At 37.8% G+C, this 13,748-nt stretch overlaps 1 protein-coding gene and 1 long non-coding RNA gene across 7 annotated transcripts in view; one reads left to right on the top strand and one right to left on the bottom strand.

Annotated features, from left to right (window-relative positions):
* The window catches only part of stat3 (signal transducer and activator of transcription 3 (acute-phase response factor)), a 38,306-nt gene that overhangs the window by 9,366 nt on the left and 15,192 nt on the right, over positions 1 to 13,748 (top strand). For 3 of the 6 annotated variants that reach the window (XM_082136572.1, XM_082136573.1, XM_082136577.1), the window contains 2 exons: positions 4,532 to 4,579; positions 5,593 to 5,726. In XM_082136572.1, the coding sequence (XP_081992698.1) occupies positions 4,541 to 4,579; positions 5,593 to 5,726 (173 nt within the window). In that variant the 5' untranslated portion in view covers positions 4,532 to 4,540. The other 3 variants (XM_082136575.1, XM_082136576.1, XM_082136574.1) reach the window with 3 other exon arrangements.
* Positions 8,051 to 13,745, bottom strand: LOC309474486. The gene is made up of 3 exons (XR_014197319.1): positions 11,722 to 13,745; positions 10,641 to 10,812; positions 8,051 to 9,566 (listed from the first exon to the last, which is right to left on the bottom strand). It is a non-coding gene; the product is annotated as an uncharacterized lncRNA (long non-coding RNA).

Here is a 13,748-nt window from a genome sequence, read left to right as displayed (position 1 = left end):
ACACTTGCGTATGTAGGCTTTCTTCTGCTTGCAAACTGACTCTTTTGAGGAGACCGCTGATTGTGAGCCGTTCATTTGCAGCTAGTGATTGCACTCAGTATGGGTGATTACACTTCACGCTCACTCTTGCTTGTATCCAAGGTCAATCATCACCACTGTCATCCCTTACATGTTTTTTGTTGAACTAATGATGTTGTCATCAGCTAAAATGTCTATCTTTTTACTTCCTGATCAAGTGCTCACCCGAGTCTGAGAGTCTTTCACATTCACGTGAATCGCGCCTCGGTTCCAGTGCAACTAAACTCAGACCACCTCATTCAGGTAATCTCAGGTTCGGTGCCCTGGTGTGCTCCTGGGTCTGCATTAAGCCAGGGACACACCAAGCCGACAATCAGCTGTTCGGCAATGTCGGGCCGTTTTTAAGCGTCGTTAGACTTGTGTTTTTTTCGGTGTGTTCCGCACCAGTGGCTCCAGTCGGACGGCGTTGGGGTGTTTTTTGGGCCGATTCAGCATGTAGAATCTGCATCGGGCCATTGGTGAGAGAGAGAACTGGCTGTTCAGCTTAGTGAATGAGAATAATAGCAAAACAGCATTTCTTTTAAAAAAAAGAAGTCTAGACTCTAGACGGTACAGATAGAAGGCTGTTCTAAGTGGAATAAAGAACGTGATCAGCATGATTGACATTCAAAACTAAGCACACGCTGCTTTGTTTACGGTGGGTTTGTGTATCTGCAGCGTCAGTTTCCCATTTTGAATGATGAATACAGGTGATCTGCAGAAATATGATTTGTCTCCTTTACACGCAGGCGCAGAACACGTGTGCTGTGGAGTTAATATTGTGCCATAATTAAACAAACAAATCCAGCATTTTGCAAACAAACTCGACCTGCAACCTCTATTGTCCCATTTTAGCCCCTTGATAGCAACCACCTTATTCGAGAAATGTAAAAGCTTTGGTTAAATCTTGAGGGGGTATTACTGATCTATGTTATGTCATGTTATGAAAGCATGAAAACATCTTGAGATTGTGTTCACCACAGAGGTTATTCCATGCGTTTAACCAAAAACCTATTTAAAAAAAACCCTGATGGAACCAGAAATGCTATAGTGGTAACTAGTTTTTGGGTTTTGGCTGACAAAAATGTCATCTCTGTAGCACTTAATAAGCTAAATACTAGGGCTGCTCGATTATGGCAAAAATCATAAGCATGATTATTTTGGCCAGTATTGTAATCACAATTAACACGATTATTAGTGGACCATATAACCAAAACTTTATATGAGTTATTTATTTAACAAAAGCAATATCAATTTGCTGAAAATGCTAGCAGAATATTAGGCTAACTTATGTAATTAAACATTCAGTATATATATATATAATATAATATTATATATATATATATATATATATATATATAATTATTTTAAAAAATTTAATATATTTTTTATAAACAATACGACAAATACAATAGAAAAAGATACAAATGAAACAAACAGTGCTTTAAGTTTTTCATTCAAGTTTGTAAGTATTTGGCTAACAGCCTTCCACAGATATTTAATAAACGAATGGAAAATAAAACATAACTTATCTTCACTATAAGAATTAAACTTGCTGCAAAAGTCATTTAGTCAAGAGCAGTGAGTGATTTTTCTCATTTTCTTTTGTTGTTTGATTAACATTGAAACAGATAGCAGCAGGTATATTCGGACACTGTCACTTTAAGACCTAATGCACAGATCCAATATACTGAGACAAAATTCTATTTTCTTCCAACTGTTTGTTCACTAAGGACATAAATGACTGGTTTTGCGTGAATTCTTATCAAGCTCGGCATTTTGACATATGTTTGTGTGTATGTGCGCTCAGAAGTTCTCTTTGCTCCGTGTTCTGCTCCGTTTTGGAGGGTGCACAGAAAGCCGCCTGAGGAACAGCGTGAGTTCTCTTTTGTGCTTTTAATAGCCTAACTCTTTTAATATCAAGCACGTCCCATTTTACAAAACGCTACATGAGTTAACTGATTTGCACGTTAAGTTTGGAATTTTAAGGAGGAGCCAAAGTGCACCGCTGTAAAGGAAAGGAAGGGAATGGGACACAATAGTCGTTTTATCTGGATTGTCGTACTTTCGTAATGGCTGAAAGCCACAATCAAAATCGAAACTCAATTTCGCTTAATCACACAGCCCTACTAAATCTGCATGTGTAGCCAAAGTTGCCAGTAAGGTCAACCAGGAAGTTGTTTGACATAACAGGAAGTTGTTTTATATAGATATGAAAATTCACTTTAATACATCTTTACACCTCAAGACCCCAGTCTATTGATCTCCACGGCTGGACTTCAGTGTACCTTCTGTGGTTTCGGGTTGTTTGCATACACTCTCGTTTATGGTAACTCATTTGAGAGCTGAAATATAAACTTCCTCCAAACTTTACTGCTCCCATCTCTGATCCTATTCTTCTCCTTCAGCTCTCCGCCGGGACTGCTGGATCCTTCTGACAGAACGTTTTACAACCTCAAACGCTTGCTAATCTTCAGCTCACTTTGACTCATCCTCTGTGTCTATGACATTTTCTCTTTGCACTTTGAGCCACAAAACCAACCAACATCATTTAAGCTCACACTAGCTCTGAGAAAAGCATCTAGTTACTCAGCACATCAAGGAAGGAAGGCTAACCAAAATTGAGCACCATGGTATTGTTATGAGCCTCTCCAAGGTTGTGTAAGTTATCAGCTGACATTTAGGTTGCAGCGTGAGAGCTGATACAGGAAGTAAGAGCATTGTGAATGTGCGCTTATCTAAAGTCCTCTGACTGCTGTTTGTTTTTCAGGAGATGATTTGGGTCATCATCACTATTATTCCAGGGAATTTTTCTTATTATGATTCTTGGGAGCATTGTGTAGCTGTAAACTGAGAACGGATGCCAGGTGGTGGGGGCCACTGAATCCTCCCTCAGGGAGCACATAGATCTTAAGCTTTGTGGTTTCCTCCTATAGGCTACTCTTAAAGTTCTTGGAAATATGATCCAAGATGATGTGTATCATTTAATATGCAGTGTTCCTAAAAAACACTGATGCCTTTTGTCATAAACCATGAGATCTGTGAATTGTGCAACCCTTAAAAAAAAAAAAAATTTTAACACAGAAATACTTAAAGAAATATATATCTATGTGGGATAATGTAGGGCGAGGCGGTTGTTATAGCGAATACAACCCCGACAGGCTGATCAGGACCCCGACGCGAAGCAGAGGATACATTATACCATATATATATATATATATACAGTGCTCGAAGTGGGGCGGTACTCACCGGTACGCAGTACCGGCACTTCTGCATTTTACTCCAAAGCGTACCTGCACTTTTTCTTGCGTACCGCTACTTCTCGCATGTAGCCGGTACTCTACCACTGACAGAAAAAGCGTCAGTGTCACGCCCATTTCACATATACTCCGTTTGCAGTGCGTATGCGGTGCGTATTTTTTTCCCGCACCCATATTAACAGGTTAGGAGCTTTCACACTGCACGCGGATGCGGTCCGGCAATGCGTTCCAGTTGCGGTGCGTATACAGCAGTGCAACGATCGTTTCTGCACCGAGTCTATTTTCGCTGTGCTGCACGCGCTGAATTAAAGTGACAGCGCATGGTTCGTGGTCAAAATTAACACAGAATATGACATGAAAATATAATAATCTCACTATAAATGCATTTAATTAAATAAAATGTAATAATCTCACCATAAATGTATTTTTGGACTTGCAGACTTGGAGTAGTTCCGTTTTCACACACACACACACACACACACGCACGCACGCACACACACACATACACGACTTGTTTAAATACATTTATGTTGTTAATAACTATCAATAAATTGTTGTTGTACCAGCAATATCTCCAAGTTTTGTTTTTCACTGTAGAAATCTCAAATGTTATGATTACTTGCCAATGCAAGAGAGTACCGGCACCTTTTTCCCCCCACTTCAAGCACTATATATATACTGTGTATATATATATATATCTTCATTCTTCATCTGATGTTCATGTACTAAAATCCAGACAAAGATTTCCAGTTTTGTCTTTTGTCTAACCAGCTTTTACTTAATGAGGCGTCACATTGTTAATTGGTCTGTGTTCATTGCTGCATTTGTGCATTCCTATCTCTAAGGTCCAAGTCCTACCCCTCCACCTCATAGTTTCACCTGTACAATGTGTGCATGAATAAAGTAGTTCACTTCCCTATTACACAGTAAAATTACCTTATTTTGGTCATAAATGCAACAGGTAACCTAGAGAAGGTAAAGCATAAAGGAGTCTATCCAGCCAAAATAAACTATTTATAATGGACTATATTGAAAATACAGTTGATCGTTTGACCTTTATTAACTGCACTTTAAGTATTATATACTTTTATAAGACGGCGGTGCTTTCAACGTATCTGACATTCCTATGGTTCGAGGTCCAACCCTCCACCTCATACTTTTATAGTTTCACCTGTGCATGAATAAAGTAGTTCACTTCCCTTTTGTGCACACAGCAGGTAGACATGGCGAGCAAGGTTGCAGTTCGTTTTGTGGATAACAATGTAAGTTTGCTTTATTTCAGTTATGATTTATACTTATTTAAAAGGTTATCCGATGAAAATTTGTAAATAGTCTCTTTAATAGTTTATTAAATATATACTCTATAAAGAATGAGTTTTGATATATAAATCGTATGCGTTTAAATATTGGATTAGAATTGATGTATTATTTATAATTTATTAAATAGAATTAGAGGTTGGGTCCCTATTTATTATTTATTATGCACTTTATGTAAATTATAATTATACATTTTTATAAGGAAACATAAGTTTTACAGTTCTTGTTTGGTTAATTTACTGCTTAAAAGTTTAGTCAAAAGAGAAGTGAAATAAAGAAAAGCAGTGAAGTTTCGTTCATGAGGTCTTTTTTTTTTCAGTCAGACTTAAGGATGCATTTCCCTTTTCTTGTGTCCTTTTTCTCTCTATCCTTATTCAGCGTACAAACCTGAGAGATATTGCGTAAAGAAAAAGGGTTGGTCTTTTTTAGTCTGTTTGTCAGCACAAACCTCTGTGTGTGTGGATGTGGTAAACAGTGAGTGTGCGTTCCACAGCATTTTGAGGTAATGTAGAGAGAAACGGTGTCCATGGGCTTTTGAGGTTTTTCTCTTTGAACGGATGCTCTCGCTGCTTTACGATCAACAGCCACTGATTTCTGTGGCCTTGACACGCTGGTAACAGACAGGAACCTTTCACTTCCTTGACATCTCTGATGTATATCTGTTTTGTTGATAAGACAAAGACTGTCGTCCGAACATTTATCTGCTAGGTATTCTTTTTTTGAATGTAACTGCTTATAGAAGCAGTATTCTATAGTGCAGACCTTGATATGTGATATTTATGTCTGTTTTCAACAGCCACTGAGGTACTTTCACTCTTTGAGTGCGCCTTTGTTTTGAACTGTTTATGAGGAAGGAACAAGGAAAAAAATCTTGACAAGCTGAACGGACCCGTTTTGTTTGCTTTTGTTTCCTTATGTCAAATGAGTTCTCAATTCCTTCTCTCTTTCTGTCCTGCAGGTCAACATGGCCCAGTGGAATCAGTTACAGCAGTTGGAGACGCGGTATCTGGAGCAGCTGTATCACCTGTACAGTGACAGCTTCCCCATGGAGCTGCGGCAGTTCCTGGCCCCCTGGATCGAGAGCCAGGACTGGTGAGTTGCCAGCAGTAGACAGGATATGACATAAGAGATATGACTCGGCAATCTGGAGGTCTAATTTTTTGAGCTCTAAGATTTAACATTTGTTTTGATTATTTTTGTGTATTTTTAAAGTTGCGACAGATCTTTTCCGTGTTGTGATGTACATCCGAGTTTAACGGATTATCGAAAAAGAAAAAAATCGAGGACGGAGGGGCTTGGTTGTATGCATCAGTTGTTAATTAGATTCTGAGATGCAAGCGTTACACTCAAAAATCAGTGCGAGTTTGCAGTCAACTCTGGAGGGGCGGGGGTTAAGCGGACTAAATGATTGGAGAAATTCGACATTTGTCCCCAGAGAGGTCTACAGGTCGAGAATACATTTAAGTCCTGTTTACTCTGGTGTTAAGATACGTTTTAAGTTGATCGGTTCACAGATAGATAGAGTGAATGTTATTTTCATGCTGACTTTTAAGAGCGCTATTTTGAAAGAGTCGGTTCCTGATGATTGCTTCTTGCAGAATGAATTAAAGCCAACAGACTTTCTGACACCAAGAGAAGTCGAGATATTAATCACTTGGCCACACTCCTAAATATTGTGTTTGGTAGTGCACTTTGTGGGAATACAAATTTAAGAATCTGTTTGAGATCTGCTGATCCTATGTCCTGAAATAATATCACATGAAAAACTAAGTTGAACTATATTGTGTTGGGCATAGGGCTGGGCGATAAAATGGTATCGGTATTTATTGACGGTACACCATTGTCTGTAACGATATAAAAAAATTTCGATATAGCGTGCGATATTTTCATTAAAATGGCGCGCATCGCTGACACGACCACCACAGCGTTGTCCAACATCAAATGGCAAACGTAAAGAAAGCGGAACGAAACTGCGCTATTCATTATTTTGTGCTTCACGGACCGTTTATCAGTTTGGAGTCCAATGTCAATACAGCGTGAGCCGATCTTGATCAAGTGACACTGTTACTAAACAGCGCTAAGAGATCCAGTGAAATAAGCATTTGAGCATTTGAATTCGCCACTGAAGTAATAACATCGCTGTGAGATCTAGTGAGAAGCATTGCCGTTATTAACGGATCAAACATTGTGCCATGAATAGGGATGGGTATCGTTAAGGTTTTAACGGTATTACTACTCTTACCGATACTCCTTATCGATCCGGTACTTTAACGGTATTCTTATCGGTTCTTTTTGTTATATTAAAAAAAGGGGCAAAAATTATTTAGGACATAATTAATATTGCTTTATATTTTGAAATGTAAAATAAATATCTATAGCAAAAGAAAAAGCAATGCTTTAACAAAACAAATAAAACATGTATTTTATGCAGAAGGGTGCAGGCTTTTGTGTTTTATATAGACAGACAGGACGCCAAAAACAATGTACAAACACATGGTCAAACAAAAAAGTATACAATAAAACAAATATACAAATTATATACCCAGTGCTTTAATTTCAGTAATGTCCACTGACATTACTGTTCAGGAGTAATATGGGTTAAAAATACATCTAATAAAGTCAGATGTAAAATAACACTGCACAGTTTATCATAGATAGATTAAAGCTTATATAATTCAAGAGCTGTGACTGATTTTCTCTTTGCCTTTTGTTGTTTGATTCACATTAATGGAGCAATCGTCAGCAGGATTATTCGACTGCTGCCTCTTTAAGACCAAATGCAGATCTAATCATTATTAAGCCTCATATTTTCTCCCAACTATTTACGCCGATTTAAGACATAAACTGTATTTAAGTGAATAAACTGTTTAAGTGAATCTCCAAGACGGCCATTTTGACATATTTGTGTATTTGATCGTTTAGATGCGCACACGAAGCCCAAAATATACGTTGCTTGTCTCGTTGCGGTGTGTTTCAGAGCGTGCGCCGCATTTTGGAACAGCGTCTTTTGCGTAAATTTTGGTACTTTTAATAGCCTTTTATTATCAAACGCGTCCTGCAGTTTAGCATCAGTATAGACTACATTTTACAACAATCACCGATCGTGCAGATTCTGACGTTACTTTTGGGTTTTAGGGAGAAATGACAGCGCATCGCTCTGTGAAGGGAAGGAAGTTGCGCTGGAGAGAATGTGGCTTTAGTTTTTAATGCTTACACCTCAAATATCTTCTTTTTTATAATCATTGGAAGCCAAAATCTAAATCTAAAATAAAATTAGTTTAATATCAAAGATCAGATATTAACCTTTTGAATGTTCTGTCCTCATCGTCACTCATTAAGCAGCTAGGGCTGTTGTGTTGCGCGCGCCGTGGCTTTGCGTGAAAGATCGCTCTCTCTCTCACACACACACACACACACACACACACACACACACACACACACACACACACACACACACTCTCTCTCTTTAGCAAAAATGCATCACAGACAAATGGTTCAATATTATTATATATAGAAGTGGCTGGCGAGATTAAATTCGCAAGATAATAATTTCTTAATAGCAATAATAAATAGCACGTGTACTTTCATAATTTCTCCAGTACCGACAGCAGAACCGATAACGTCCGAGCTTAACGATCCAGCGGTCTTTCAAAATTCAGCACCGGGGCCCGTTTAATACCGGGTTTCGGTACCCATCCCTAGCCATGAATGAACTAGTTATAGGCTTTAAGTCCACAGATCAGCAACATTCACCATGGATTTAATGTAGTAACACTGACTGTAACCATGGAAGTTTGGCAGGAATAGTAAAAGGCTCTAAGTGCGTCACACATCTTTTTCCAGCACTTCAAAACTAAAATATTATCATATTTAAATGTTATTTTTAATGTGATGACCAAAACATTATTAGTTCATTCTTCAAAGATTAACCCCCATTTATAAAACTAAAAGTTTCAAGATGTAGGAAAACTCACACTTGGCTTATTTAAAATAATTTTTATTTTTATTATTATTATTTATTTATTTTAAATCAAGGACATTTCTCTGGCATTTTCTACTTTTTTATCTTAAAATAAGACATAAAGAAGATATTTTTTGTTTAGTTTTTTAGTTTTTGACTGCTAAAACTAATATAATTTGTTGTTTGCCTTAATAATGTGGATAAATAAATAAAAACAGTGGTTTAATTTCAAAAATGTCAATAATTATCGATACCGAACGATATGAAACATTATATATCGTGCTACATTTTTTCGCTATATCACACAGCCCTAATTGGGCATTCAAGATGAACATGATGGCATCAGTTTTCTGATTAGATTGAATAGAGTTTCCAGTGAGGGGGTTCTGCAAGTCTCTGATCTTACTATTGAGAGTCAAACTATGTGTGAATGTTAACATAATCTTAGTTCCCATGACCTGGGGGAACTCAAACCATTTGATAATGTCATTATGATTATTTTTTAGATAGGTCTACTGGAGTTTACATTCGGTGGTAACTTCCTGCATTCTTCTTTTGTTACTTCGATCTAAAGATGTCACCCCTGAGTACTGTGTCAGCCCATCGAATGCCTATAAAATAGAGTGTATAGCTCCCTCTGTTAGACTTGATGCCTGCAGGGCCTAACAGCATGTTCTCAATAAAGAATCTGGTTTTAGATACATCCGAGCCTCCTGGTCTTCGCTTCTGAGTTTCCTACAACTTCCTTATTCTTAGAATCATCGTGGTGATGTCACTCCTCTGCCCGTAAAGTGATCCAGGAAAATCTGCTGTGAACAATAACACGAACCAGTGCCATTTTTGTTCTCTGAGTTTTTTCACAGCATCATTGTGAATGGCTTCTTTATGATTCTGTTGTGGACTATAACATGTCACTCTGAAATGACTCATGTCCGGTTTCATTTTCTCAATCTCTGTATCACAGCATGCATCTTTAAAGGCAGGGTAGGTAGGATTTTTCAAAAAAAAAAAAACTTTCCAAATTTGTTTAAACTGTCTTTATATACCAATACATAATTAAAATGTAAGTACTCTGAAAAAGAGAGTATAAAAATCGAGTGTCTGTAGACCTCTCACGACTGTTGTAAACACAGCTCATTATTTCCATTCACTCCACCCCCTCCCTTCTGGGCTCCTTCCAAAGCCACGCCCCCAAAACACATGAACGCGCGAAGGAGCGCAGTGCATGCAGTGACATCATGTCAGAATCACATGTAATAAAATACCTAACTTTATCACTATAAATATAAACAAATAAGATGGCTTTTAGTACTCCCTATCAAGCTAGCATATCAATACTGGTAAAGTTTAAAATATATTTTGTTTGATTCGGTAACGAGCTATATTTATAAGGCAAAGCTAAAAAACAGGTTGCATTGATACACGTTTTTCCATTACCATCAGTTAAACTGTGATGAAGGTGAATTTCGTGTAAGATTCATAACATATACGGTGTTTTGCATGTAAGAGTTTCCATGATGAAAACATTGTTGACTCTGATGAGGACTAACGTTACACTCCGGAGACAAGTACCACATCGTCGGTTCGAGGACAGGTCCGGGGTCGAGGGCGAAGCAGACGAGGTCGTTCAAGAGTGCGGGCAACCAGGGTCCGAGGAAGTAGTTTTTGCCTTGTTTGCCTTCGCTGGCTGCATGTGCTTTGAATTTTGAATGCTCTTTCTCTGCCATAATTTTACTCTTCGTAGGTTCCGCGCCTCTCTTGCACTCCTCAAATCAAACGGGTGCGCGCGCATATGGGCAGATCTTGTAGCAACAGTGGTGGTAGCCATGGTTGCGAGAGTGAGTGACAGTCGCCCAAACCAATCAATTGTTTCGTCCCGAATGGAAATAATGAGCTGTGTTTATTGCAGATTAAAAGGTCTACAGTCACTTGATTTTTATACTCTCTTTTTCAGAGCACTTACATTTTAATTATGTATTGGTATATTAAGACAGTTTAAACAAATTTGAAAAAAAGTTTTTTTATAAAAATCCTACCTACCCTACCTTTAAATGGAGAGGTAAATGTAATTGTGTCAGTACATTTAGTTACTGAGCTAGTGAAGTAGGCTATCCCATACCCCCTTTCAATAACGCTGAGGAGTCCCTAGGAGACAGCATTGCACTTAAAGAACCTTTGAGTCGTGGTGTATTAAGTGTAAGTGATATAATTCTGAAGCTGAGATGTAGCTCTTTAACCCTTGTGTGGTGTTCATATTTTCGTTACTCAGCCAGTGTTCGTGGGTCTGGTGGACCCGCTGCGTTTTTGGGTTTTTAATTCAACACAATCAAAAATGTTATGTTAAAATTCTCAACAGATGTTTACTTCATCCCAATTACAACCATTATAAACAGCATATATGGTTAATATTTTCTCTTTACCTTTGTTAGATCACATTTAAGAATGGCAACCTCGTGTGGGAATGGCAGGAGTAGAAACACAAAACTCACTCTTGCACTCTTTCACATTTACACACAATCGCTCTCTCACACGCACAACAGACACACACACACACACACACACACACACTCACTTGGATATGTGGTGTACGGTCACTCTCCATAGGCATAATGGTTTTTCTAATGTATAAACTGTATAATCTATCCCCCTACACTAACCCTACCCCTAAACTTACCAATCACAGAAAACTTTTGGCATTTTTTGAATTTCAAAAACACCATTTAGTATGTTTTAGTATGAGGACACAGATGTCGTCATAAACCATGTTTACGTTGTAATACCCATGTTATTATATACATTTGTGTCCTCATAAACCATATACAAGAACACACACACACACACACACACACTAACAGCAGGCCCTGACAGGAGGAGGACAGAGTAAAGGTACACAGGACCTACAATTTCCACGCTTTTATTAGCCCCGGGTCCAGTGGACCCGAACATCCTGTGTGTAATATAAATGTGTAGGGGGGGTGTACAGTGTGTTTTCATTGAAAATGTGTTCTGATATGTATTCCTCACAGAAAATGAGCCAAGGCCAATGAGTCTCAGTTTGAAAAAATAATTAATTGTATCATTTTTCTTATGATAAAAAATGAAAACGGGTCCAACAGACCCGAACACCATACAAGGGTTAAAGTCACCTTAAAATCAAAATTGACAATTGGATTATTGCAGCGTTTATTATAAATGATTTATCCGTGCACATAATTTTTTTATTAAATTCATGTGACCTTGTAATCTTTAATCAAAATAACTTCCCCTCCCCCTGCAGTGACATCACTCCTCTTCTCTGATGACGTTTACTGGCGCGAGGGTGGGACGACCTGTCACTTACATGAGATCTCAGCAATATGGCAATGACAATGATTCAGTCAATTACCAGTGGACAAAATCAAGTCCTGCCCTACGTTTTTTTTTTTTTTTTTTTTTGAGAAGCTGTTTCACTCAAATAGACATCACAATAGGGAAGAGAAGATGATCGGCACGTTTCATGTTGACTTTAATGCAGTGGTTCTCAACTGGTTTGACCATGGGACTCACATTTGCTGTTGGCAAATGAAGAGCACAGTATAACATCTTCTGACAGGACAGGAAAGTTAATTCTTTCTGAAGTGAGAAACTTTTCATTTTGTAACAAGTTACGAAAATAATGTCAGAATAATGACACTGATATTGCCTGACAACATTTCATTTGACCGCCTGTACTGAATCAGGACAAAGCGTTTTTCTCTGGCATGCTTTACTTACAAACTGCGTCTGGCAGAAGAGTCAACAGCATTCATGCACGTCTTTTAAAATAAAAGTCTTGCATCAGAAAAACATTTATAATTTCGTTTGTTGTTGTTTCTTTGACTACACACTCCGCGACCCACACAAAACGGTCCCGCAACCCACCAGTTGAGAAACACTGCTTTAATGCATACTGCTTTTTATTTGAATAGATTAATAATGTGTCTTTCCCTTTCTTTTGAATTTTACTAAACTGAATATTGCTTTTTTGGAAAATGTTGTGCTGTTTGTTGGAAATTCCAAAGTCTTTGTCCTTCACACGGCCATCTCATGCACTCATTTTGTTTAGTTAGTGTTACTGATTTATAGTGTTAACACACAACAAAACAAATAGCCCTCGGCATGTTTGGTTTATGTTATTACTGGCAGTGTCATAGAACTTTCTGAATGGATCGTTTGTTTGAGCGCACAAAGGGACAGACATCAGTAGTATAATGAAGCCAGTAATTTATTGATAAAAACTTCAGGTCAAAGACTGGTGGCGATTGTTGTGCTTGTAAACCAACCATTGTTTATTTAGATATAAAGAAACAGTCCTCCCCCGTTACGTCATGTCATTAAATTTGCAGTTTTCAAAGAGAAGCTAAACCAATAGATTTTGATGTATTTTTTATTATTATACCAGAGTAGAAAGATACCTGTGGAAAAAACTGTTATGTTTTTTACACAAGAGTAATGAAATATAAAACTGTTTTTGCACTGATTCCAACCTTATTTATTTGTTATATGAATAATCCTACCCGTTTTAGTTTGTGCACATCAAGAGGAAAAAATTAAGTAAAGCAATACGCATTTAAGTATTTAATTTACTGGATTATCTTTTCTTTTTTTTACCACATTGTTATGTAAAATGCGTAGTGGATAGAGCGATGACTTGTTTCTTTACCGCTGGATGAGGTCAGCAGTTTGGAATTTTTGCTAACAGCAGAACAAGTGAGATCATGTGTCTGATGATGACAGCAAGCTGCACTGTCACACACCTGCACAAGACTACATAGGACTTTCAGAATACTCACTATTCGTCCAGTTTTGCAGTTTGACATCTTTAGACAAATACAAATGTCTGAATAAAGCTTTGGTTAGCATAGGGTTGGAATGATGAATAAATGTGCATTAAACTCATATTGGCCATCCACTAACTAAAACCCTATCCTAGTTTGAAGTTGTACATGCTTGAAAAGGTTTGGTTATCGAACTGCAATATAACCCAGGGTTCATTTTCTATTTTATTTACTGGAACTTACCAGTAAGATGTTGCTTATTCTATAAATAATGGCACTTCTAATTATCAAGTGCATGATTGGAATGGAGGAAGCTGTGCATTGCCTATCACATGAGCCATTTGCTTCTGTCCGCCA

This window comes from Leuciscus leuciscus (assembly GCF_965113295.1).
Source record: "Leuciscus leuciscus genome assembly, chromosome: 1".
In the NCBI taxonomy this organism is placed as follows: domain Eukaryota; kingdom Metazoa; phylum Chordata; class Actinopteri; order Cypriniformes; family Leuciscidae; genus Leuciscus; species Leuciscus leuciscus.
Note: the sequence above shows the minus strand (reverse complement) of the source record. Positions and strands in the feature narration are given on the sequence as shown.